The sequence below is a fragment of the Scophthalmus maximus genome, chromosome 15 (assembly GCF_022379125.1).
Source record: "Scophthalmus maximus strain ysfricsl-2021 chromosome 15, ASM2237912v1, whole genome shotgun sequence".
NCBI classification, from domain to species: domain Eukaryota; kingdom Metazoa; phylum Chordata; class Actinopteri; order Pleuronectiformes; family Scophthalmidae; genus Scophthalmus; species Scophthalmus maximus.
The window spans coordinates 17,318,821-17,345,919 of NC_061529.1; the positions used below are offsets into that span (position 1 = coordinate 17,318,821).

Here is a 27,099-nt window from a genome sequence, read left to right on the forward strand (position 1 = left end):
ATGTGGCGGTATTTCAGTTACAGTAGCCCTTAAAAAAAGTCTCTCCTTGAAATGGATCATTTTGAAAAGAGGAGTGTTTTGTTTTTTTTATAGGTCGTGGTGAGGAAACTGAAGGCCACAGTGTCAGTGCTCTGCTCTGCCCTCTTAGAAGATCTGAGGCCTGACGCCGCCACATCTGTGACAAAAATAATTAATAAGCAGCTTCTGACAGCTCAGGCAAGGACACTTAAAGAATAAATTCTCAGAACACACGAGGGACGCCATCGCTCTATGTGAGCGACCCTACTTCCCAATGTAATTCAACAATCACCAGCAAATTTGAAAACTAGAGTATTTTTCTTTTTTTTAACTACAGTATATTGATATTAGCTGCGCAGGCCTGGTTTGTGTTTCTGCAAAACAAAGTTGTTTCTGTTATTAAACTGTTTCAAATATCACCACTGACACAGTTTACATTGTGAATCATAACAAGTAAAGAGATAAAGTCAGTTTTCATGTCTGAGCCAACGGACACACATTGGCCCCAATTACTGCAATACAGCATTGTCTGAAGATAATTTTCATAGTACATATTAACACAAAAACAAAAACCATCATACTCAGTAAAGGAGCTTTTGAATTAACCCATGTTTGGCCGGGACACAATGATCAAGGACGTTTTTTTTATATCGGACTATTCATTCACAGTTACTTGGTGGAAATCCAGATATTACAGGTGTTCATTCTACACAGGACGGTACAGTAGTTTTCATAGAGGGCAGAGGTGGAAGGGTCGACTTCGGACTCAAAACTGGGTCGTTTCTTTCGTCAATAAAGATTAAAGCCCTATATTTATTTCACTTTCTCTAAATTTTAAAGTGAGTTAGTCTACAAAATGGTTGAAGTCTTACATACTTTTTACACTCTGTACATAGATTTACAATCACAGATAAGGCTAGTGCAGCCACTTCCACAGCCCTTTTAAGTCATCCCTGCACTGTGTATTAGGATATCATTTAATAAAACAGCATAGTATAGAAAAATAGCAATATTATCTATCTATACAGCAAAGGTAATTAAGGTTTTTGCATGACAGAAATGTGTTAATGTTAGAGGTTTGGGAGGTGAGTTACGGTTTTCAGGAGGGGAGAGGGGAAGGGACTCTGTTGGTGTCTGCAACATTGAGAGGAGGCTCAGGTTTGAGGTCAAAGCTGATGTTCACAAAGGATGCTCCCGAAGACTCGGGCTGCTCCACAGTAGCAGTGTGAGAAGCGCCCCGCTCGCCTCTCTGCTGCTCGGCATAACGCCGCTCTGCGTCCTCAGCCAGGCGGTTCTCCTCCTCTTCCTCCTCCTCCTACAGGAAAACAGTGTGTGTGGCACTTAAAGCTTGATTATATTAGAGTTGCTGTTTGAGTTCGTCATTCTGTGTAAACAGCTTTTAAGGTGTGACTTTATTGTGTGTGTGTGTGTAAGAGAGAGCGTGCGTGCAAACGTCTTACCTCTTTCTTTATACGGTAGTACTCATCGATAGCATACTGGTACTTAGGAGTGGTGATGCCAAAAAGAGAGGCCATTCTCTCTCCCATGTAGTCACACACTGCAGAAAACCGACAGCATACAGCTAACTTCAAACACTTTTTGTTTTGTCTGGTATTATGTTACATTTCGTACACAGAAAGTCACGGTATCTCCACAAAGTTGATTGTGATATGCATGTGCGGATTGATATTGAAACAATTGATACTTCCATTTCCGACGTTACCTGTTCTAGGACCATTTCTCATATTTAAACTCAGTAATTTTGGGTAAATATGTATTTTATAATCAACAAATGAAACAACAGTAACTAGCTGTCACCAGGATAATCTAAATAATGCCTGGTTAACAGGAACTACTTTTCCTTCAGCCTGTCACACTCATGTGAACTACCGCTCTGTAGATACCGTACTGGTAGAGGCAGGTACAGAGAGTGTGTCACTATGGTGATGTTTATCACTGACCGTGGGAAAATGATTCACTGGACTAGAGAGATTGAGAAGGATCGTTAGTATTCTATTCTTTGGACTTCAGTCTGGAAATACAAATATTTTTCCATACTCTCTTTTCCATACTTATCCAGACCTGGAAGTGAATAAAACCAAATCAAATATTATTCCATAAAAGGAACCCTGAATTTCTAGACTTCTTCTATCTCAAAAGATGTTTCAAGATTTCCATGACTAATTTAAAAAAAACAAAAACCTGTAAGATTTGGACCTAACGGGCATAAATACCAGATCATGCAGTGGCCTACTTTACCTGATATGGTGGAGGTGGCCATTCTCCACATGTGGAACCAGAAATATGGGCCCCAGGTCAATTTACCCTGAAGTAGAAAAAAAATGTAACAAAACAAAACATGACAATTGGACCGCACGTCTGCTGGTGAAACACAAAATATAACTAATGTGAGATTATTTTCTCATTCGCCAACAAAGGCCTTAAAAGCACATTTTATACATTTGGTGTTGACATAAAGTGGTGCAGTAGTGGGAACATCACCATTCAAGCAAACATCCTGACCAAATCTTAAATATTCTGAATTTCCAGGGGAGTCTTGGCTGGAATGGATTTGCAAGTGATTGACCATTTTATGTTTTTAAGAAATGTAAATAGTATAAGATGCGTCTCCCCCCACACAGTCCTGAGGAGACGACCGGTGTCATGTGAGGATGTTTCAGTGACTTCTTGATCCTGGCCCTACCGGATCAACAGTGACGACATCTTTCTTCACGAGATCCTCCTCCTCCTCCTCCTCTTCATCGGTGCTGTATTCCTCCATGGTCTCTCCGCTGGCAAAGTAGATGGTCCTTCGGGGAAGCTTCACTCTGCCCCGGCTCTCCCCAGAATGTACCATCTCCACACTCTCGAAGTCTTTCGCCTCTCCTGGACCCTGATAGGACACAGCACAACATGTGCATTATTGCGTCGACATGACGACGGTTATAGAATGTTTGTTGGCTTTTAGGCGATTTTACAAATTCTTGAGAGCAAAGAGCAAAGCACAAGCACAGCAGGTTTGACTTTGGGGGCAGAGTGAAAACAACAACTAAAACATGACAAACTTCCCTGAACACATTATTTGAACAAGGAGACGTGTTGTGTCTTCTCCGAATGTGGGCGGGCTACACACCAAGGTAACAACAGCAAATAATCCTCAATTATTCTACAAACCTCTGTTGCCACAGCGAAACTGTGTTTGGTGCGTTAGCCTACTTCAGCTAACATGACTTTGTGTGTGTTTGTTGTAAGCTAGCGTGTCAGTCGAGGAAGTAATTAGCTATTTCTCGAAAAAGTTTTCATAGTTTCATTATTCAAACACACGACAAGTGACGGAGGTTGTGTACTAAACAGACGTACCTTTTCAGTTTCCATAGTTTGCGCCAGGGAAACGTTCGCATTAGTTAAATACAGCGGCAATTCAGTCATCTCTGTTGGGTCTTCTCCTCACCACGAGCTGGTTGTCTGCTAGCAACACTTCCTGTCGGACTCCTTCAGAATAAAAGATTGTTCTCGCTGAGCACGGGTTATTTGATAACAACATTTATGTTATGTGCTGGATAGTTCGAATCGCTGTGGAGAGTCCGGTAAGAACTCCGGGTTTGCCTTTACAGAGAATGGTTCCAATTACCAGGCCTTGTTCTGGTGAAGAAGTCATTTATTATTCCTTTTGGTGTCTGATTATAGTTTAGAACGCTTTCGCTCGTAACGCTTTTTTCTTCAAACCTTTAACCGAAGCTTTATTTCGAAAGCACTGACCGGAAGCTACCGGTTAGCCTGACATCCGTCGGCAGGGATCGTCTCCGGTGTTTTGGTCCAGTCAACCGCGCTCGCGAAAATGACAGCGAGGAAGTCTGGCTCACGACTGGAGACCGAGATAGAGCGGTGCCGCTCGGAGAGTCAATGGGACAAGATACCGGAGTTGGTACGACAGCTCTCGGCCAAACTAATATCGAACGGTAAGAAATGTGTGCCTTTCCCCGCGGCTCGTCCATCCAACCTGCGGGGCCTCCTCCCTGGTCTGAGTCCTCGGCACTTCCTGGCAGCGGTCGCGGATGCTACGTGGGAGTTTTCCAACACTGTGCTCTGCTTGGTACCAGTTTGCTAATGAAGGTCACAGTGTTTAACCCTTAACCCGAACACACCGAGATAATGTTACTTTGATTTTCAAGATGCAATACTATGACTCTTAACAATTAGCTCCCGTGCTCTGACCTGACAGTTCAGGTCCCTGGTTCGCTCAGCCAGCACCAGTCAAGAGGAACCTCAGAATCGGAAATCTGTCATTAGGTTTAAATTGTCTTTTCTTGAATTAGTTCGAAAGGCTAACGTCGTTTTTTTTACCAAATGTCGACTCGCATCAACAAAGATATGTAAAATGCCAGAGTTCTGCTCGCTGCCCCCGTCCACCACCAGCTGGATGTTAGCGAACCAACGCGTCTTGCAGTTGTGGTTTTAACTTCAACGAAACACGCTCCGTTGAATTCATTTTCAATGCCGAATTTATCAGGAGATTCCAGTAATGAGTTATTTCCTCACACGTTTGCTCCAGGAAAACCCCAAACACTCCAAATCTGGCACACCTGTAAAGGATGCGCTCGCATCGCAGCTAGCTCGGTTTTGCTGTGCGGCTAAGGTGCGTGATCGCTACATGCTAGCTGTCAAACTGTAAGCTAATGCCTCTGAATGGTTAACTGCGCCACTCACTGTACATTATCAAGCTTAATGATAACGACTTTATAACATTTTAATTTTACATTTGAACAAATAATGTCTGCCCCTCCCGCCACACACACACACACACACACACACACACAGTGCTTCTTATTTTTGAATACGTTTTTCCATGTAACGTCCCACTTGTGTACATATGGCGTCATCAACGTCGTGTTGCTTTCGCACTAACAATATATTCTCATAACTTTTTACATTCACACAATGATTCCTGAGCCAATAGACTGCCAAATATAATTATCCAGTCACGATGAAGACACTTCAGTGTGATGCTGACACCACTGGCAACAGCCTAGTTAATTCTTTTCACTACCATAAATACTTTCAACGTGATTGATATTTCTTATTAGGGTCCCCGGCAAGATCCCTGTATAGCAGTATATTAGCAGTTATTAATAATCAGTGGCAAGAGTGAAACCCCAATTGTTGTAAAAACCACACAGCAACACACGACAGCCAATGGTTGACAGGGGGAAAAGGCTCCTTGTCTGTTTTGAGGATGAAGAAAATCAGAGGCATTATAGTAAACAGAAGGTAGATTAATTTGTAAAATGAAAATAGTAGTTTTTAAATCTCCTGGCAGGATCAGTGATCAAATCGAACAGCCAACGAGACTTTTGCCTAGCTGAGAAATGCACCGACATGTGACTATTGCACAGAATAAATGAGATCGTAACATACACTGAAACTGAACAGTTTATGTTTTTGTTGTTCCAGTAATCAAAAACATGATTTTACCTAATATTTTTGCAATTGTGGAAGATTGTGAATATTGCAGTAGAAATAATGACCCTTATGGAAAATGCCATCATTGTGGAATGTCTGCATGATTGAACTTTGGCATATGAGAGCTATTGGCTCTGGTCACTGACTGGGATCAGTTTAAAGTGTTGAATAACAGGATTAGTGGTCAATTCACAATGTTGAACAGCTAAACACACTCACGTTATTTTGAATCCTGGGCCGGTATGTGTGCGAGCATTTCTCTGCCTGTTGATCTGCTTCCTACAGTCTCAATCAAACTGGCAACAAGGAGAACACTTAAAGGGGACACATTGTCATTTTCCTATATTGATGCCATAAATTAATCTAACTGCACATCAGTTCACTTTAGATTGACTCTAAAACCTTCTACAGTCATCGAGTTTTACCCAGATTAAACATATATGTCTTTATATGACTCAAGGCTGACCCATATCTTATTCATCTGAAGCCTGTCAAAGTGGTGGATAGTAGAGTCTTCACACTTGTGTTTTTTTGGATGTGTATGTGTAGATGACCTCGGGGAGCTGTTGCTTGGAGAATGTAAGCTTCAGACGTACTTGAAGGAGAATCCCATCAAACAGGGAGCCAGTCCCAGGGGCCAACGACCCAAACTGGTGGAGGTCAGGAAACACCTCACTGCTGCTCTAGACAGAGGAAACCTCAAGGTAAACATTGATTGGTTCACTGACTGACTGACTGACTGACTGACTGACTGACTGACTGACTGATAAGGTGAATGACTTAGTCTGGTACTTGCCTGTGTAGCCACAAATAAGTTTTCTTATTTCTTAGTTATTTATTTTCTTATTTTGTATCGAATAGCCAATGCCATTTTTGAAATGTCGGCAGTTAGATTTAATGTTCTGGGGGTAGTCATGCCATTATTTAGTGCTAGATAAATTGTGGGTTAGTACAGTACAGCACAGAAATTTCAGAACAGATTGAAACCCAGTGCATGACATTTTTTCTTTGGAAAACCCCTTTGCTATTAACTGGAACATTGTCTCTATCATAACACTAACATAACATTCTTTGTTCCACAGGCCGACTACCTGCAGGAAGTGAGCCTGCTGATGGCTAAACTCTGCTATGTGGAGGGAGAATACAGAGATGCCTTAGGTAATCCACACAATTACCACTGATCAATATGACAAATATATTTTGGTTAGGAACAATTTAAAATACACACTATTTTGTTGTTTTGAATCCTTTAATTTTATCAAATCATCCTTTGGTGTATATTCTTTAACATAATACTTGTGTATTGACAGGCCACTACAGCAGGGTGAACCTGGAAGACATGCAGCTGGTGGGAGCTCCTGTGTATAGACTCTCTATGATAGCAGAGGCCTATGCTACCAAAGGTGTCTACATACACAAACACACACACATACACACACGGATTCACCCAGTTATCGTTTTATGTCTTGTGTCCTTACCGCCACCTCACCTGCCATCAGTCCAATTTGCCTCAATCTCTGCAGTACCACTTCCTTCCACAGGGTGTCACAGTGTCACTGCAGATCAACGGCTGTGGTAGAACACATTGAGCAATGTGAATTAATGTATACAGACAGAGTATTACAGACACACAACCAGCTTCGCTAAATAACGTATGTTCAGTTGACATTTTTCTTTTTTGATGTCATTAGTTTGTCAGTGAAACAGAATGCATTTCATCTGGCCAATTGAACTCAATATTCATTATTGATACTCGTATATAAATGTGCTGACTGTAAAATATTTATCATATTTTGAGGTGCAAAGCAGATTGTATTGAAAACATCCGCAGGACAAGATGATCATCTAAAAACAACACCAAACTAAAATATTAAATTCTATATACTAATGCATTAAGAAGCTAAACTGAATACCAGATACTGAGATTGACCCAGCCTTTGTCGCATTTTCGTTTCCTCTCTTGTCGCCCTGGTCACTTGCTCCTTCTTCTCCCCTCAGGACTGTGTCTAGAGAAGGTCCCAGCTGCCTCTCCATCTCTGTCCAATAAGAACACTGGGTCTCCATCGTCCAATAGGAGCACAACAGATAGAGATCAGGACATCATCACATGCTACGAAAAGTCTGGAGACATCGCTCTTCTCTACCTGCAGGAGGCTGAGAAGGTTTGTGTGCGTGCGTGTGTGTGAGAAATTTGAATACTTTTTGATCATGTCAATATCTTGTTAGCCTGGACTCCCTTGCTTTCACTGTGGTTTTATGAATATTGTAGTGACAGTGTGCAGGTTTGACTAATGCATTACCACCCATGACAACCAGCTGGCAAACCTCTTCCTCTTTAATTGGAGATCGTCCCTTCGAAAACACAGACTGAGCTGGCAAGCATCGATAAACTGCAATGAAAGACGAAAGGATACGAATGAAAGATTCCCAACAATACTATGCTTGTAATCATATATTCCATATAAACTCCTCCAACAGAAGGTTTTGATTGTGGTACAGAGAGACAGAAACAGTGCGAGTAGCAGGAATATTAAAAATATATATATTTAGATTATAAATAACAGGGTAAAGTGAAGGGGTAGTTAAAACAATTTAGAATATGGTATGGTCCAGGGCTGCAACAAATTGTTTTGTTTTGTCATTAATAGTTAATCCGCTGATTGTTTTCTTAATGGTTTGATTTATCATTTCGTCTATAAAATGTCATAAACCAATGAAACTCTCTGAACGTCAGTTTTGACTGTCCACCAGTCCAAAACCCAAAATACTCCATAAACAATCGAATTAAACAAAACAAGCAACAAATCTTCACAATCCAGAGGCTGTAAATAGACAATTTGGGGCATTTTTGCTTGAAAAAGACCCACGATATCTGTGGTCAAATAGTTGCCAATTTGGCTTCTTTCACAATTGAATTTATCTTCAGCCTAATTGCTATGTTTCTATTCCAACCTCATTATTATACAACTGTACATTCTTTCAAGTCTTTCACACAAAAAAATATATCATAGCAGTAAGCATATTTGAATCTTGAATTAGATTCAATAAAGAATAATACAACCCTGTGTTTTCCCCTGAGAATATCCACACAGCTAGACAGAACTTGATTTATCTGAAGACAGTTTGCAACGCAGCTGGTGTGACATTGTCGGTCTGAATGTATGTAGCTGTACAAAGATGACTAACCACAGCTCATTATTTTTAGTAAATCCTATTTTTCATCCTGTCATTGGCCGCTGTTTATCAAGCAGATAACCAACCTTTAGCATCGATACCTCATTGACATGGATTTTTTTCATTCTACAAAAAATTGATTTAGATAAGTGGTCAGAATTCTGAGAATAAATTCTGAGTTTAAAGTCAGAATGTTGAAAATAAAGTCAGAATTCTGAGAATAAAGTCAGAATTCGGAGCTAAAAAAATCTGAATTCTGAGAACTTGTGTGGCCCTAATTCTTCTATACTGGCCAAACGTTCTCTTTGTTTTGTCTTACAATTTTTTTTACAAGTTATTTGTACGTGTCCTTCTGCAGGCGTTGTCAGCAGGGATTCAGAACCGCAGCCCAAAGCCCGGGCCGACAGCCCTGGACCAGGAGCTGGGTTACTTCCTGGAGACGGGCCTGCAGAGAGCCCACGTCATCCACTTCAAGAATGGGTGAGAGAGGGAAACCAGACAGTTGCACATATGTAGATACATATACTGTAAGAGGCAGGTAAAGGAAAGAATTGGGAAAATCAGAGTGTTGCCTGTTACTTCTATCACTAGAAAACTTCTTTTTAAACTTTATTTACTCTGCTTTTAAAGTCTGATCTGTGTTCTAGTTTTGAAAGGGCGTCAGTTGCTCAAACAGACACGAAGAAAAACCCTTTGTGGGCACTTTCCGCCCACTGTGCAGTGATGGTGTAACAAAGCTGCTGACAGGTGGTTTAAAACTAGAAAGCGTGAACACTATTAAATAACATTTGCAGTGCAGCAGAAGGTTGTTCCCACACTGTTGTTGTTTTGAGTACAGCATGACTGTCACAACTGAAAATGCAACAAATGCTTTGCAGTGGACTGGGTGAAATCCGTATTTTTTCAGTTCTCACTCGCAGTTTTTGCAATGGAGTCACTCCAGTGTCAGGAAAGGGAAAAAAGACAGAACCTAAAAGATCTAGACACTCATCCAAATTAAATTCTGGTATAGGGTTAGGAAATCCATTATAAAGCAAGTAATTTACTCTGTTTACTGTCATCACCTCACACCATTTCTGAATATAACAAGGTGTTGTCTTTTGAAGCCAACAGCATGAAGTATTTACAAAATATGAACAAACAAAGGTTCTAAGTCCTGAAACATGAGTGTTATTATTGGTGGTGTAGTTTGCTTCTTGGCTTTATAACATCACCTTTAGACGTCATCTTAAAACTAAAGAAACATCTGCTATTGATGCTCCTAAATATCCACTGTTGACTCACAAAGTAATATTTTGGACATAGTGCCGAATATGTACCCTTGTTTTGAATTATCTTGTACCCTTGCACACTACAGATTCTGACAAATTATTTTCTTCCCGTTACCTGTCTATATTGCCATAGCAACCTCACACATGGTGTGGGCCGGTTTCGAGAGATTCTTCGGGCTGTTGAGAACAGAACCACCCAGAACCTGCGCATGGTGAGTGACTTTTGTAAAGTGACATGTTTACACCTCACGTTTCTCAGGCTCCTCATCAGTTTTACTTGAAGGAAAATCTTGGGAAAAACAGTTCTTAGCTTTCTTGATAAGAGTTGGATAAAGCCTCCTAAGCTAAACCCCTCCCGGCTCCAGCGTTGTATTTATCAGACAGGCGGACGAGTCATATACATTGTCTCATCTATCTTTTGGCAATAAAGCAGATAAGCATGTTCTTAAAAGGTGGAGCTATTCCTTTAAACGTGTTGCTGCTTCCCTTTTATATCCATCTATATATGAACCGCTTCAGTCTGAAGAATAAAAATTAAAATGTGAGATGTGTATGTTTTTAGCATATTATGGCAGACGACTGTTTCTAAATTAGAAGTAAAGTAAGCCGTAATGTGTGTGTGTGTGTGTGTGCGTGTGCGTGTGTGCGTGTGTGCGTGTGTGTGTGTGCGTGTGCGTGTGCGTGTGTAGACCATAGCCAGACAGCTTGCAGAGATCTTGCTCAGAGGAATGTGTGAACAGAGTTACTGGTCTCCTCTGGAAGACCCGCCCACGGTGTCGCCATTGGACGATCCCACGCGGCAAGGACACACTCGCAGCAAGAACTACAGCTTAAGCCGGCGCCCACGAGTGTATTCGGGGGAGAAGTAAGTGATAATGTGTTTGTCGACGCTAAACTTGGGAGAATCAAGCGCAAAATCGCCAACGTGGTTCTAAAGTATCTGTTGCCCATGTAATTTTTTTACACCAGTAGCCCTCTCCATTGTCTCCTTTATCACTTCTCTGAATATTCTCATTTTCCTCTCCCATCTTTCTAAATCTCTTGGTGCATCTCTCTCCCTCCCAGTCTGTTTTGCCCTCAGGAGAACACAGAAGAAGCTCTGCTGCTGCTGCTCATCAGTGAGTCCATGGTGAGAACACAAACAACCTTAAAACAATGGGTCGTATAGGTGATGGAATGCTCGCACGGTTCGGTTTCGACAACTATAAACCAAAGTCTACGCTTGTGTGTGTTTCAGGCTAACCGTGATGCAGTACTGAGCAGAATTCCTGAACACAACAATGATCGAATAATCAGCCTGCAGTCTGCCTCTGTGGTGTACGACCTGCTGACCATAGCTCTGGGCAGGAGAGGGCAATATGAGATGCTGTCGGAGGTGAATAATACTACTATTGTAGTGCTTATGAAATGTTTAAGGCCATACACACCAATATTTATCCTCCCAAACACGTGAATGTCTTTTTAAAATCGAATTGGCTCTACAGCAGCATTGATGAAAGTGATAGGAACCCCTAATAACGCTGATGAAATGTGTCCTGTTTCCCATGTGTCAAGTGTTTGGAGAGGGCCATGAAGTTTGCCTTTGAGGAGTTCCATTTGTGGTACCAGCTTGCCCTGTCACTAATGGCAGCCGGCAAATCTGCGCGTGCTGTCAAGGTCCTCAAGGAGTGTATTCGTCTGAAGCCTGACGACCCCACCATCCCACTGCTGGCTGTGAAACTGTGTATCGGACCCCTGCACTGGGTAAGGGTCATCTTGCAGAGATGAACTCAATCACACCTAGCTAGCAAAGCTTCTCAGTGATTTTGTCACCCTTGCATGTATACACTAGTCGGTCAGTTTTCTCTGTCAAACCATAAAAAACGCTTTGTCTTCTGAAAGCTATTTAAATTTTCTCCTGCTGAATTCTTCCCTTCTGTTCTCATTCTCATTATGTTTGTCTTCACCAACATTTCAGCTGGATGAGGGTGAGTGCTTTGCAAAGATGGTGATTGACATGGGGGAGAAAGCCGCCGAGTTCCGAGCCAAAGGCTTCTTGGCTATCGGGCTTGTTTACAGCCTGAAAGCCACTGATGGTAAGTATGGAATTTGTGTTTGTTTGTACAGTTAATCGCACATCCTAAAAAGGATCTTCCAAAATTGTGTGTTACTTACCTTGAAGGAATTAGGGTTAACATTTGTTACTATGTTGGTTTGAGGTATGGATAATCAGCCAACTTCATTGTGAATGTGATGTCAAGTCCAATAGAAATTTCATCTGTTCACATTGGAAAAAGCATGTGTCCGTTTTTTCTTCAAACAAGAGAAACGTCACGACTTCAGACACCAGAGTCCAGTAAATGCTGTTGTTTCTCTCAAATGACTCTTGAGTGTATTGCTGTATAATGTAGCTGATTGTTTGTCTCTGTCCCTGTGTCTGCTTCTCTTCAGGGTCCTTACGAAGCACACAGGAGGACTACCAGAGGAAAGCTTTGGGAGCCTTCCAGAGGTAGGGGCTAAATTCCTCAGAATTAGTTTTCACAGCACCAATTTGGTCCATCAACGTCCATCCATTAATATAGCGTGAGAGTGTGGTTGTAATGCAAACCTTCTTGAACACTGGCGCTATCTATATACATGTGTTTAATTATTCCCCCTGGACATTTCTATAAAGTGTGCAGCTAATAATGCACACAATGTAAATGGTCTTAATATATACATACTTAATATGTACATACTGCAGGTAATACATAATGCATTACCTTTTACATTGTTGCAATGCTGCAGCATTTCCTTTCGTGTTTTTCATTCATTCATTCATTCATATGGTATTGTAGTTGTTAACTATGTCTAAATATTGAAATGTGATCTATTTTGATTTATTACACGTTCTGCATCTTTGCGGTCTTTTCCACCCTTACACCATTTTGTTCCTGCAGAGACCCGGGGGGTGATTTGTCTGAACACAAATTCTCTCTCTCTCTCTCTTTAGAGCTCAGAGTCTGTCTCCCACTGACCACCTAGCAGCCTTCTACTTGGCGCTGCAGCTTGCTGTGTCCAGACAGGTACGACAACGTCAAGTAGTGATAACAATTAACACAGGATACAGTTACTATGAATGTGGAGGTTTTAGAGGTGAAGGTCAGCAAGCATAAGTCGGGGGCCATCGTGGAATTCTCAGGGAATCTTTCGAATTACTGTGATGCTTTTTATCCCAACAGTAGTGAAAACCTGTAGTCTGTGTGTGTGTGTGTGTGTGTGTGTTGTAGATCCCAGAGGCACTAGGCTATGTTCGACAGGCGTTGCAGCTTCAAGGGGACGATGTCCACTCCCTCCATCTGCTGGCCCTGCTGCTCTCTGCTCAGAAACACTATCACGATGGTCTCAACATTATAGAGATGGCCCTGTCCGAGTACCCGGAGAACTTCAAGTAAGTTTCACACACTAGTTCTATGCTTCATTTTGAAGCAGACTTGTGTCCATTTACTCCTGTTTCATTAGACATGGCTTCAGATTAAGTGTGTGCCTGTGTCGTGCAGTCTGCTGTATACCAAGGTCAAACTGGAGTCCATGTGCAGAGGACCAGAGGAAGCTCTGCTCACCTGTAAACACATGCTGCAAATCTGGAAGAGCTTTTACAACCTTACCAACCCCAGGTAAACACACACACAGACACTGACACACAGACACACAGACACACACTCCCAAAATCCAAATATTTGTGTGTATGTTTTGGTTTCATTCCGAATGATATTCAATTTTTTTAAGTTCTAAGTTCCTTGTTTCATTATAATGATTTCCTAAATCAGGTAACACTATTGAAACGTGAGGAAATTGTCTTAGCAAACAAGTCTTTACTTAGTCTTAAGTAATGTGTGAAATTGTTGCTAAGAAACAACTTATACTGCATACGCTGTATAAAACAAAGCAATCAACTATTCAAACAGGAAGTGTTGTTTGGCATTATGAGAGTTTGCTGGAGCCAAATTATGAATAATATTAAACTTAACTGGGGAAAGGTTACCTTTTTTTTTTACCATATTTACACTTTGACTTTTCAAATCGAAATAAGTTGCATGCAAGATGACGTTATCTTTGTTGATTACCTATGTGAGAGTTAAACCCGGCATTTTTCGGGTGTAAATATTTTGTTGTCTCTATGTCATTACACAATAACTACTTTGTATGGTGCAACAAGTGTTTTATTATTTAATTTATATAGTGTCAATCTCTTCTTAGTACACACTTTGGACGCACTTTAAAGAGTTGGTGCAACCCTCCTGTTTGACTGCATTCAAGCTCACACTGTGTTCTTAGAGAAGGTCTCTAAAAAACAAAAGGAGACTCATAAACCTAAATATTGCCTAATATAAACCTAATATCTGTGCTCATGAGTAAATAAATGCTTGTTTGTGGCAGTGATTCAGGTCGCGGCAGCAGCTTGTTGGATAGAGCCATTGCAGACAGACGACAGCTCAACGCCATGACTCTGCCTGACTTCTCTGACCCTGAGACTGGTAGACACAAGCGCACACACACACACACACACACACAGAAATAAGCTAATTTTCATAAAATCATGCAAAGGGAATCAAGAGTGAGTTATGGCCTCTTCTTTCTTTTATGATATAAATCCAGTTTAATGCATAGCGACAGATGACATCAGAATGTCTGTGGAAAAATGTGCCCACTCTTCTTTATTATGATTTCTGGAACAATATTATGTTGTTGTTTTATTTGTATTCTTCTTGATTTTTTAAATTCGGTTTGACAAGTTTCGTCTTCATTTAGTGATACTATTTGTTTTAAGTTTTAATCTGTATAATTATTGTTCCTGGAGTGCCAGTGACATACTGTATATTTATTTCCTTTCTTCATCCCTTGTTTGATTTCACTTATTGCTGTTTTATTTCCTTTATTTTGTCTCAGCCTCTTCCTCTTCTCACTCTGGTTCTGAGGCAGTCTCCCCCACCTCCCCATCTACCATTTCCACCTTCTCAACCTTCTCAACCTTCTCATCCCCGCCATCCTCCCCTTTCTTCCCTTCCTACCCTTCCTCCCCATCCTCCCCTTCCTCCCCTTCCTCCCCTGTCTTCATCCTCCAGCCTCCGCCACTTCCACCACCCAAAAACCAATCCCTTCTCCCCCCTCTTCCTCCTCATCCCCCCCATCCCCCTCCTCCTCCTCCTCCTCCTCTTGCGCCTGCACCTACCAAGGCCAGGACTCACTCGTTTTGCAACCACGCCACTCTCCACCGGCTCTCCTCCAACTGTAATCTGCCTTCATTTCCACTCGCCCTGTAGCATGGTGTGGAGAGTGACCTCAAAAATGACACAATTACATTTCGTTTGGGGAGATTGGTTCTTTGAATAATTTGCACATATAGTAACGAGTGCATTCCTATTATGCTTTTGCTCTGGTGCTCTGTGCTAATCAGTGTAATTATTAGTTCAACAATATCCAAAAAGTAGAACAACAGCTGTCTTCCCTGTAGGGTCAAAATTCTGAAATGAAAAAAGGACCTCATTATAGTTTTACTGTCAAAACTATTTCAATAAGGAAGTGACAAACAAAATGTACCAAGGTAAGCAACGGAGAGTGTTGTTGATTTGACTCATTGATGAGAAGCATCTACATCTACAAGGAGATAGGACAAATCCCCCGGATTCTATATGCTGCTGGTGGTGGTGGTGGAGTAGAGCTAGTACACTGTACAGTATTCCCTAATGTGCCACCTTCACTTTCTATGGAAATGGTAGAAGTTATATTTGGCTGTAACCAAGTCTTACGTTCCTTTTTACAGATTCAGGCTCTGTCCTTGTTTATGTCAAAGTAAAGATTTAAATTTGATGTTGGAATATTTGCTTGGATGCTCTTGAATATATTTGTATCGACACTTGCCAGTTAGTGTAAAATCTCACCACTTTATTAGTAACACAGCTGGTTTTGCAATGCATCTGTCTGCATTTCGGACTATGTTGTGAAACCAAGCAGTTAATTGTGTTGAGAAACCTGCACATGTCTACCCTGATTGTCTTTCAAGTAGAAGTTCAACACCTCAACACAGGATTTTAATGCACAAGTTAAAGTTAAAGCCCTATGTTTTTAAAATGTCAATATTCTGTCAACTTGTAAAAGACCAAAACAACTGTGTCGTATTGCCTTTCAGAATATTACATATTCGCTGCCCTGCTGGGGGCTCCTAGCACCAAGCCCATTAAGCCCCTTAAAGGGCCAGTAAGCGATTCTAAAGCAATATCCGTTTTGTAAAATCAGCGAATATTTCCTCACAGTATGTTAGCTGTCGCTTCAGCGCAGCCCAGGCTCTGTAAATCAAAAAAACAAAAAAAGGTGCGAACCACACCACAGAACACTGCGAGTGCAGTAAAAATCCCTCCTTGACACCTTAAGACATGTGCTAGCGGGTGGCGCTGCAACTCCGTGGCTTTGGCCTAATGGTAAGTGCGTCAGTCTCCTGTACCCGAGCTTGTGGGTTTGCGGCCCGGCCAGAGCAGTAAAATCACAACAACAACAAAGAGAGAATCAAGCTTTCTCCGAAATTGTTTGCTGCCCCTTTAAGTCCTAAATCTTTAAATATACATAGTTTAATGTTTGTGGGTGTCAGCCAATTTAACTCAAAACAGTTAAGATAAAAACTGTATTTGTTGGGTATATTTTTACTGTAATGAAGGAACATATCACCCAGTGCAACCCAGTAATTTCTGAAGAACTTTGGAGCTCTGTGACACAGATACATCCGATCTATCAGACTTTGGCTCCACAGTGTAACATTTGAAAGATCAATTCTTTTTGGTTGTCGTCTTTTAATTACATTGGTTGACAACAAGAAAAATATAGGGTAAGCTAACCCAAACTATAGACAAATCACAACTAAAGTCACTAGTTCCTATTTTGTAATCCAAGTCAACATTTCATGACATGAAACATGTCAACATGACGAACCTGCAGGGCATACACGGATCATTTCGAGAATTTTTCTCATCGCTCACCTAGTGAGATTGACCAATAAGCCAATGTCCCAAAAAGTCTACATATGTTTCTGTTGCCAGTCACTATTGTACTTTTGACCTTGCTGAGGTTGTTGACAAGGTTGAATCTTGGAAGTTGACTGGCCGTGTAAACCTCACAAGAATGGCCCACGAGTGAAAACCTGGAGTATTAGCTGTGCTCCATAGTCACACATAGTCGTCACGCTTGCTGTAAATCGGTGCATGCCAACGTGTGTGTGTGTGTGTGTGTGTGTGTGTGTGTATACGGATGCTTTGGGTGTGGATCCGAATGCAGATGAGCCTTGATGTAGCTGCTGCAGTTGCTTGATGTTTTTGTGACATAACCCACTTGACACACACACACACACACAGACACACACAAACACACACACACACAGGTCCAAACACCACACATTCACAGTTGGTGTGGCCAGTATCTACGGATCAGTTGTGTTTTGTTTTTTTAAACTGGAAATATTTTTTCACAGATTTACTCTACTGTCCCTTCACATCTATCTCCCCAGCTGTTTGTTTTTTTGTATCCTTGTCCTTCTTTGTTTGTTTCTGGGAGGGGTTTTCATTTCAGCCACATTTCTTTGTCATGTTTCCCACTTTCAGCCCTTATGTCGTCTCTGCTTGTTGCTATCTATATAGATCTATAAATCTAAATCTATAGATTTAGTTGCCTCTTTTTTAAGTTTGAAACACCCTGGGTCTTTTGACGCCTTGCTGTTCTCTACAATCTTGCTCTGTGGAATCAGTGTATTTTTTTTTCTCATAATGATTTAGGTATTTCTTCTCTCTCTCTTCTACTCTTTCAGTCATTAACAGTCATCTTTCTGCCCCCTCCCCCCATCCCCCAAATCCCTACATTTATTTTTCAAGGCGGCCTTCACGACGCTAACACTCTTGGTTTTTCCTCCATGTTTTCTGTTTGTAAGTAGCCATCTAACATCCGTCTGACTTTTCCCTATCCCACCCATTGTTCTGTCCGTCCATGGTCCCCGGTGACCTTCCATTTTCCTGATGGGGTTCAAATATATATACAATATATATTCAAAGACAATATGTACATATATCCTCTGCTTTAACTTAATGTCTGCCAGAAGTTTGGATGAGGGTTGCTTGTAAGTATATTAAAGGAAAACAGTGAGTTCAGGAGATTGATTCTTTAAAGGCAGATGAAGAGCTTACTTTTGACGAGTATTTTTCTCAGTAAATCAAAAGAGAAAGCAAAAAAACAACAGCACACAGGAGGGCAAGACGGGAAATGTGGCTGTAAATTACTGTAATTGACTAACAATAATAATAATATCTGTGCTGCTGACATGAGACAGGTTACTAATGGTCACAAAAAATGTTTGCTGTAGCCCCATAATTCATTTGGATTGCGGTTTAACAGGCTATTGTGAAAAACTACAATAAGGGATAAGATAAAGAAAGAAATGCTCCAGACGAAGAAGAAAACAATATTGGATGATGTGTAGAAGAAAGTGAATATAAATTGTTTTTAACTCTGCATTTATTATCGAGATTTATTTGGTTCTCCCCCTATTATACCCACAATTGAGTAAGTTGTGCATCTACTCGCAAGGTAAAAGTACCTGTTGTGTATCTGAATGTGAATGACAGTAGAAACAAAGAGGGGGAAACACACAGAACCAGCTCCGCACCACGAGCAGGTAGATTTGGAGAGAAAAATGAAATGCCTTATGTTAGAAGTGAGTTGTTTAACCCATGGGTAAACTGGCTGACAACATCATGCAAAAAAAGAAAGAATACATTTCATCAATATGATAATTAGGGGAAAAAAATGCATGTTATTCTATTTTAACTATAGACTTTAAATGTACTGGGCTGCAGCATGCTGCCATTTAATGCTTTGTTTAGTCTGCCCTTCAAATCATTATACTCAGCTTTAAATGTGTTCGTGTTGTGTGTGAAAGAGAGAGAGATCCTTATAGTATTTCCTAAATCCACTTATCAGCAACACACTTGCCCTCTCTTGAGACACACACACACGTTTTTATTCTTATATCACTTATCTTCAACATATGGGCAGTTTCTCTCCCTATTCATATTGGTGTAGTTAAACATGACAGACTGAATGTGAGACTAGAACTAGAAGAGAAGGGGTCAGGAAATCTCTCTTTTATCAGATGAAAGCCTGCTGCTAATTCAGTCTGCGTTTCAGGATAGGAGGGAATATCTTTGTGTCGTCTTATCCTTTCTAGGCTATAATTGACAGTTCAATGGAATAAAACGGGTCCGAAGCCCAAAGCAAAAAAGTTGTCTGCCACATATTCGTCTCGTAATTCCTTTCTTTTAAAGAAATTTCTAGCATGACAACCCTCAACCAGACGTTACAACAAATCAAACAGGAGAGGAAATCTAGTTTTAATGAGGAAAATATATTTTATATTATTAAAATTTCTAACACAGCTCTGCTAACAGAATTCAGTCTATCAAAAATATGGAAAACTATCATCTTTAAAGAGATAATCCACCCCAAATCTATCTTCATAGTGTCCAGAGCTCAGCTACAGGCTCGTCCCAGTTCTCTCCTGCACGTCCATACATTCCGCTCAACACAGTTTAAACACGTCACACTGGGGAAATTAATATGGCAAACCTCACCGACATATCTGTTGGAGGTACCACATTTAGCTGTACTGTGTTTAGGCTCGACGACCACGTGTTCCGTTTGTGCACCAAAGTGAACTGTGCTGCAGGGGTGTTTCCTTTCGGTGACAGGATATTATTCAGGTTCACGTGATGATATGTAACATTTGAGAGAAACCCAGTTGGCGTCTGCAGTCCAGTGCGGACACCATTTTGCATCCCTGCAAAAATCTGATGTGACAACCTGTCACAGAGACACTTCTTTTGATTACTAATCAGCCGAGTGATGCAGTGCCGTCGCATGCTGGCGCGGATATTAATTCATTCTAAGCTGGTTAATCCAGGGCCATAACACTTGTGTGTTGCACCGTGTGGAATGGTGTGGACCGATCCGAGGCTGTAGTGCACAGGACACCGTGTGCCGAATGCGGGCCCAGAGTCTTTGGCTCTTTTTTACCGCAACCGAACGCTCCAGATTTCAACAAAAAGCTCTTATTTCTTTCTGGATTTGTGGAAATCTGTGAAATCTGCAGCTTGGTTGACTTAAAAACCCTGCATCGTGTCACGCGGCTGCTAACGCTGTCGTAGTGATGAGTCGGTACTTACAGAGGATTGGCGTGTGTGCTGTGGTTGGTAATTAATTCTGTTCCTCCAGGTTCGGTGCACGCTACTTCCATTGCGGCCAGTCGTGTGGAGCAGGCCCTGTCTGAGGTAGCTTCCTCCCTGCAGAGCAGCGCTCCCAAACATGGACCCCTCCACCCCTGGATGACCCTGGCCCAGATCTGGCTGCATGCAGGTACAGTATGCACATGTTTCTTCACATTCACTGTGTGAGTGTTCAACAGACACACATTGGGCTGATGGTTATGCTCTATTTTTAAATGGTATTTTGTCATCTTTAAACAGGTTTTTAAAAGAGAGCAAGACCAGATGAGATAGTGATTGTTTTTCCTACCACAGTCACATAAAATTTAAAAAAATTGTATCATACATTTACCTTAATCTTCAATAGGAGGCTGGATTAACATGGGATTAAAAAACTCTGAGAGTTACAAAGTCTCTAATCAGGACACTTTTACCTGAATGGGTTGGTTGTATAAGGCTAGTAAAACAAAAACTCACAAAAACTCACCTGTTATATCCTGTAGGCTCATGTACTAGGGGTCGAGCCGATAAAGTCTGTGGGATTTTTTTTTTGAATTAAAGATATACTGTAAGGAATTTCAACAAAGTTTTGTGTTAAGGTTTTGCATCATTCAAAATGTTGACGCCTTTTGACACTTTTTTTTAACTGCAGACAAATATCTGTTTCAAATATCGGTTATTGGTCTCTTAGATTAGTAATAATCGTAATCGTTAACTGCCCGGAAATATCGGTCGGGCTCTAAACATATCAGCCGATATGTCTGTGAAAGGCTAATATCGGACGATATTATCGGCCAGCCAATATATCAGTCGGGCTCTAGAGTAAATGAATACCTTTCCATTACCCAGTAACTGAAAACATTTTGTGCTGGTCGTTCTGTATACAGATGTACTTGAAGTCGTAGTGAGTGTACTGCCATTAGCTTTGCAGCATTGTATTTCAGGGCAATTTGAAGGTATCTGCAATCACACCGAATAGAATGTCCCTTTAAGTTTGGCTCCAAACGCAAAAATTAGCAGAGTACATGTGAAAAGACGCAGGCAGCACACCACACACACACACACACACACACACACACACACACAGATTTTGTCAGGTCATCTCTCTAGCAGCTTCCTGTCAGAGGTAGTCGTTTCCAGCTAATCTTCCCATCGTAGCACAGACAGGCGGACAGATCAAAATCACTTCCTCTGTCTGTTAAAATATGTAACTACTGTTGAGTCCGAGAGGTTTAGTTGCTTGTCTGTGGGGTAGCCTCCTCTTTGTACCGTGCCACATCAGTATTTAAGGGAAATGCGGTCTTAATTTTCAAAAGCTTGAGCAGTGTAGTTGTATTCATAATTTTTATTATTATATATTAACTAAAACTGTTTTGTCCCACAGCAATTATATCAGACTAATTAGATGTGTGAAACTGCTGTTTTTAACAAAACAAATCAGACTTCCTGCCCTGATTCAGTTTGTTTATGTGACTATGGGTTTAACATCCTTTTGCAATATCTCTTTTGCCATCTATGTTTCTCCGACAGCCGAGGTCTACGTCGGCATGTCAAAACCTGCCGAGGCCTCGGCGTGCACACAGGAAGCCTCCAACCTATTCCCTACATCCCATAATGTGCTGTACATGAAGGGGCAGATCGCTGAGCTGAGAGGCAACATAGACGAGGCGAAGCGCTGGTACGAGGAGGCCCTGTCCATTAACCCGACGCATGTCAAGACCATGCAGAGACTGGTAATACGTACAACACACTCTCTCTCTCTCTCTCTCTCTCTCTCTCTCTCAGACGTTCTCCTTTGGCTCTTGCCTGTGTTTGGTCTCTTAAGAACAGAACAAATCCGCACAGCCCGAGGGTTTGTGTGTTTTATGTACTTGGCCATAGTCTCGCGGGACTGTCCTGCCAGACCATCTCTGAACAAAGGGAACGGTGTCTCCTCCTTTTGTGTTTGAAAAGTGGTCGCCAAACACTTTACAGTCACTTTTTAGTGAGAACAAAGAACCATCAGCGTGATCAGTATGACCTCAACCTAAATTACAATTCATGGGATTTACAGCATTTATATATCAATATATAAAGTCAATTTTCCTTTGGATGTTCTTCCTCTCTCCCCTTTTTTCCCTCTCCTCCTATCTTTTTTTTTTTTAATTCCTCATCGATGTGTCTCTGCCTCTCCACAGGGTCTGATTCTCCATCAGCTGCAGCGCTACAGTCTGTCTGAAAAAGTCCTGAGGGATGCTGTGCAGGTCAACAGGTGTGTGTGTGTGTGTGTGTGTGTGTGTGTGTGTGTGTGTGTGTGTGTGTGTGTGTGTGTGTGTGTGTGTGTGTGTGTGTGTGTGTGTGTGTGTGTGTGTGTGTGTGTGTGTGTGTGTGTGTGTGTGTGTGTGTGTGTGTGTGTGTGTGTGTGTGTGTTGTTATAATTTTGTATACTTGAGTGTTATACTTTCTTCTCTTAACCTTTCCTTTTCTTTCATCCGTTCTTCCTGTTTCCCCTTTCTCCCGTTTCTCCTCCTCTCTCCTATCTCCTATCTCCTCTCCTCTCCCCTCCCTTCTCTCCTCTTCTCTTCTCTCCTCAGTACGGCTCATGACGTGTGGAACAGTCTGGGTGAGGTGTTGCAGGCTCAGGGAAACGCTGCAGCTGCCACTGAGTGTTTCCTCACCGCCTTGGAGCTGGAGGCCAGCAGCCCCATTCTGCCCTTCACCATCATACCCAGAGCACTATGAGAAAAACACACACACACACACACACACACACACACACACACACACACACACACACACACACACACACACACACACACACACACACACACACACACACACAGCATGCCTGGATGTGGCTTGCGCACACTTGCACAAGGTTTTTACAGCCAGACACAGACACACATACACACACTTAAGAAATGCCAATAATACATGTAAACATCCATAACCACTTCTCCCAACCCAACCTTCCCAACATGCCTTGCTGTGGCTGTGACCCTTGACTCTGTGTGTGTGTGTGTGTGTCTGTGTTTATGAGGGCATATGTCTGTGCCGATACACTGCTCCTTTATGTCGATCTGCACTCTTTGTGTCCGTTTGCGTCTGTGCATGTACACCCATGTTTGTGTATGTGTGCCGACATGCTTGTGCATATTGGCGTGTGGTTGTATGTGATCTGTACTACGCTGTGTGTCCGTGTGTGTGCGTGTGTTTGTGTGCTTGTCGTCCTGTTCACAAATGTAAATAAGATTCAAATCCTGCATTGCTAGCATTCAGAAGCCTAAGAGTTTACATTTCGTTTACGTGTTATTGACTACCAAAACACACGCACATGATTTCATTTTCCTTTCACGCACTGAGGGTAGAGCCAGTAAATGGGACAAATATTGATTAAAGGCAGGCAACAAATTTATTTTATTTGTCCTTTACAGGCCAAATGTTACTGTTAATCTCACTCCCTCAAACACACCTGTACGTAGGCTCATACATGGAGAGAACGGTTACTGTACTGGCTCAGGACTGCCACATCTTTGAGAGTCTACTGGAATACAGACAGACACGATCAACAGATCACTGAATAATCAATCAGTAAAAATCTAAATGCCAAAACACTGGCTGCATTTACACACACAAGATCAGATTTTAAAGGTGACATATTATGCATAAATCCCTTTTTCAGTGTTTGTGCACATAAATGTGTGTATCTGTGGAGCCTGCCGGCCCACAAACTGTGACTAAACCCAACAGCCTGGCTCTGAACAACTGGTTCAGATTTCTCTCCCACTGTGATGTCACAGTTTTACTCTTTTGGGGTAACCCAGTGTGCAATCTGAGAATCTCCACTTCTCCAGTGAGGGACGTGACATTTTCTACATAATTGAAATCGGTTGACCAATCACAATAGACTGGGCCAGCTGGCCAATCAGAGCAGACTGGGGAATATTGGGGGCGAGACTTAAAGAAATCCAGGGGTTTTAGACAGAGGGTGAAAAGAGGAGCTGCAGGAATGGACAGTTTGAGAACGCTGAAGCCTTTTGTGAACATTAGAGCATGTTAACCTTTTCAAGTGGTAACACAAGTCAAAAGTATGAACCTGAAATTTTGCATAATATGTCACCTTTAATAGAAAATGTTCAAGGAATGGCAAGCTATAAAATGAAGCACATGTGATCTAATGTGTACAGCCTTTATATGTTCCTTCTTTAAACCGTATTTACAAATATTCCTGATATGTACGGTATCATTCAGGTTCCCTGTGGGAATCACTGAAATTAAGGACTTAGATATTAACACTTTTGTTTTGCTTTCTTGCTGAGCGTAAGATGAGGAGATTAATTATATGACATAATGTGTGCAATAAATATGAAGCTAGTGCCAGCAGCTGCTAGCTATGCTCAGCATAAAGACTGGAGACAGGGGAAATCAGCTAGCCTGGCTTTGTCCAATGGTAACAGACCTACCAGCCTATGTAAAGCTCACTCACATAACATATTGTATCTGGTTTCATCTGTACAGAAAATACTGTATGGAAAAAGAGAAAAACCTGAAGAAACAAACAGAATTTTTTTTTAATAATATGTTATTATTTAATTGTGGAGATGCTGGGAATTGGATTCTGTAGTTTCCGCACAGAGCCAGGTAATTAAAGCTAAGCTAAACTAATGAGCTCCAAATAATGTCTATTTTCTAAATGTCTGTCGCAGTGAAATTTATGCCATTTCCATGGTGATAAATGTTTTGTTTTTAAAGCTTGCAACTCATTTGGAAAAGCTAACTTGTTAGCATGAGCACCAGCAGTCACAGACATGAGAGGGCCACCGGCACCTACAGAGATGGATAATGTTACAGAAGACCGGTTATGTTTCATATAAACTGCAGCTCGGCGTAACATTTCAAATTTTTACAATTTGTACTTATTAATAGAGGAAATCTAGTTCTTTGCCATAACTCTGATTTTTCTGCTGTGTGTAAATGCAACCGCAGTGATCGTGTTGCCATGTTGCAGTCATGTCAAATACAACCAGATGAATATAGCGGGGTTTTTTAAGTTTCTATTTTTTGGGGGATATGAATACAGTTATCGTTGTATATTTGATTGTTCCAAGTGTAATATTAATGTTATTATTTTAGAGAGTAAATTATAATTCTATTTTCTGCCGTGTCATGCTGTCGGAGGAATGAAAGGGGTGAACCGGTTGCGTCTGTAGATACTGTATGAGCTCTGTCAGTGAGTCCTCTGTGCTGTAAAGGGATGACTGACATTAGGAAGATCACAATAATGACTAAGATAATAAAATTGATTAAAAATGACAACTGTCCATTACTGTTCTTTTTTGTGTCATTTGATCCGTTGAATATTGTCCACCAATAAGTAGTTTCTTCAACTCATACTTGTGTGTGCGCGTGTGTGTGTGCGCGTGCGTGGGGTATTCCCTCTGGCTGTGACCTCGGGGGCCAACAGTGTGTGTTACTATCTCAGGTGTGTGTCTGTCAGTGGGTAGGTGTGTCCTCCTTTGTGTGTCTTGAATATAAGAGGATTACAACACTGACAGGCTGAGTGTCATCCCCCCAACCCCCACCTCCTCCTCCACCTAGGTCCCTGCTGCGCTCTCAGGTATCACCGACAGGTCATCCCGCAGGAGCATCTTTTAACAAAAGCAATAACAGTGCAAAACATATGCACCAATACCTATTTACAAATATTTGATATGATATACGGCCAATCAGAACAATTCCATATGTCATTAAATCTCATAGGGAAATATTTCACATTATATTTGATCTGAGTAAATGATTGCAAGGTGTCTATGCCTCATAATTCTGATTGTAATGTTTGGTTTTGTGTAAACAATTCTCATATTATCCTTAGTTTAGTTACTTTTGTGTTCATTTTTGTTGTATTGTAAGGTGAACTTTATCATTATTATTGATAATATTAACCATTTTAAACATTCATTTAGGTATAAAGCTTATATATCTGCATGATCTTGGCATCTCTGACATTGTCCAACAGTTTATCTTCAAGCTGCAGAAGAAAATCTTATGAAAAACGTCGGCCATGTTGGTGAGAGCAGAGTACAGACCTGTTTTAAGCGGTTTGAACTCCTTGTTTTCAGTCAATCAAAAGTTGTTTTTGGGCTTTTTTTGGGTATGCAAACACAAAATCAATCGATCTGTACTCCATCATACAGAAACCAAAAACTGACCTCTTATCAAAATTTAGCGGGTGCTGGCCCCGAGGCCTGATTGGTTGATTTCTCCCAAGGCCTGATGTCCCATTGGATGACCCTTTTCACATGTTGTGTCAAGTACTCAAACTGTCAACATAGAGAACATCTCTTCTGTCTTGTCCCTATAAAACAGCCCAAAATCACACGTACTCATGAGTGATGATGAAGCAATGCTTTGCTTTTCAGCAGTTCATTTTATTTTTAGTGCCAGTGGATTCAAACATCATAGTGTTTCCTCCACAATATTGCCTCTGTGATATGTCACGACCAGAACAGTAAGATATTCTATCTTCACTAACAACTTGGGACTGCATGAGAACAAATTCCATAGATGTTTGATTTTTTCTGCATCTCCATTACCTGCAAGGGCTTCAAAATGTAGCAATTTTCAGATTAATGAAGGGATATGTAGTTTTGAAGGGGACCTAAATATCTGCCCTGTGCACTGGTTTGTCCAACCTTCTCTTTCCTCACAACATTCCTCTGGGTGAAAAACTGAAATATTTATGTGGGTGAGCGCTGGCTCCAGCAGAAGGGATTTGTGTGTCCCTTCGTGTGTGTGTGTGTGTGTGCGTGTGTGCCAATATGCGTAGCATGCTGATTTTGCACATCGTAGGATACACCGAACGAATCTTCTATACTGGAAGCCCCGTTTATGTGGAAAACACTGGAGCAGCAGCTCACTATTAGCAAAGAAAGAGCAGCAAG

The 27,099-nt window shown here is 41.3% G+C and overlaps 2 protein-coding genes across 4 annotated transcripts; one reads left to right on the forward strand and one right to left on the reverse strand.

Moving 5' to 3' along the window:
• Positions 1-55: 55 nt before the first annotated feature.
• fam177a1 (family with sequence similarity 177 member A1) lies at positions 56-3,510 on the reverse strand. The gene is made up of 5 exons (XM_035610810.2): positions 3,379-3,510; positions 2,723-2,911; positions 2,278-2,344; positions 1,479-1,576; positions 56-1,333 (listed from the first exon to the last, which is right to left on the reverse strand). Exons 1-5 carry the CDS (start codon positions 3,445-3,447, stop codon positions 1,118-1,120), a joined length of 639 nt encoding a protein of 212 aa, XP_035466703.1. The 5' UTR covers positions 3,448-3,510; the 3' UTR covers positions 56-1,117.
• Positions 3,511-3,801: 291 nt separating this feature from the next.
• Positions 3,802-25,471, forward strand: ttc7b (tetratricopeptide repeat domain 7B). 3 transcript variants are annotated; one of them, XM_047337821.1, is made up of 23 exons: positions 3,802-3,977; positions 6,028-6,182; positions 6,561-6,636; positions 6,789-6,881; positions 7,477-7,640; positions 9,011-9,132; positions 10,057-10,135; positions 10,613-10,788; positions 10,989-11,052; positions 11,161-11,298; positions 11,478-11,666; positions 11,881-11,998; positions 12,354-12,411; positions 12,895-12,967; positions 13,172-13,332; positions 13,442-13,558; positions 14,322-14,413; positions 14,820-15,173; positions 17,798-17,848; positions 20,190-20,330; positions 21,710-21,912; positions 22,357-22,430; positions 22,753-25,471. In XM_047337821.1, the coding sequence occupies exons 1-23, from the start codon at positions 3,857-3,859 to the stop codon at positions 22,898-22,900; spliced, it is 2,967 nt and encodes a 988-aa protein (XP_047193777.1). In that variant the 5' UTR covers positions 3,802-3,856; the 3' UTR covers positions 22,901-25,471. The 3 variants fall into 3 exon arrangements, with proteins under 3 accessions (XP_047193777.1, XP_047193776.1, XP_035466674.1); XM_047337820.1 differs by lacking the exons at positions 14,820-15,173; positions 17,798-17,848 and having other exon boundaries at positions 14,322-14,419; positions 22,753-22,905; positions 22,978-25,471; XM_035610781.2 differs by lacking the exons at positions 14,820-15,173; positions 17,798-17,848 and having other exon boundaries at positions 14,322-14,419.
• The last annotated feature ends 1,628 nt before the right edge of the window (positions 25,472-27,099 follow it).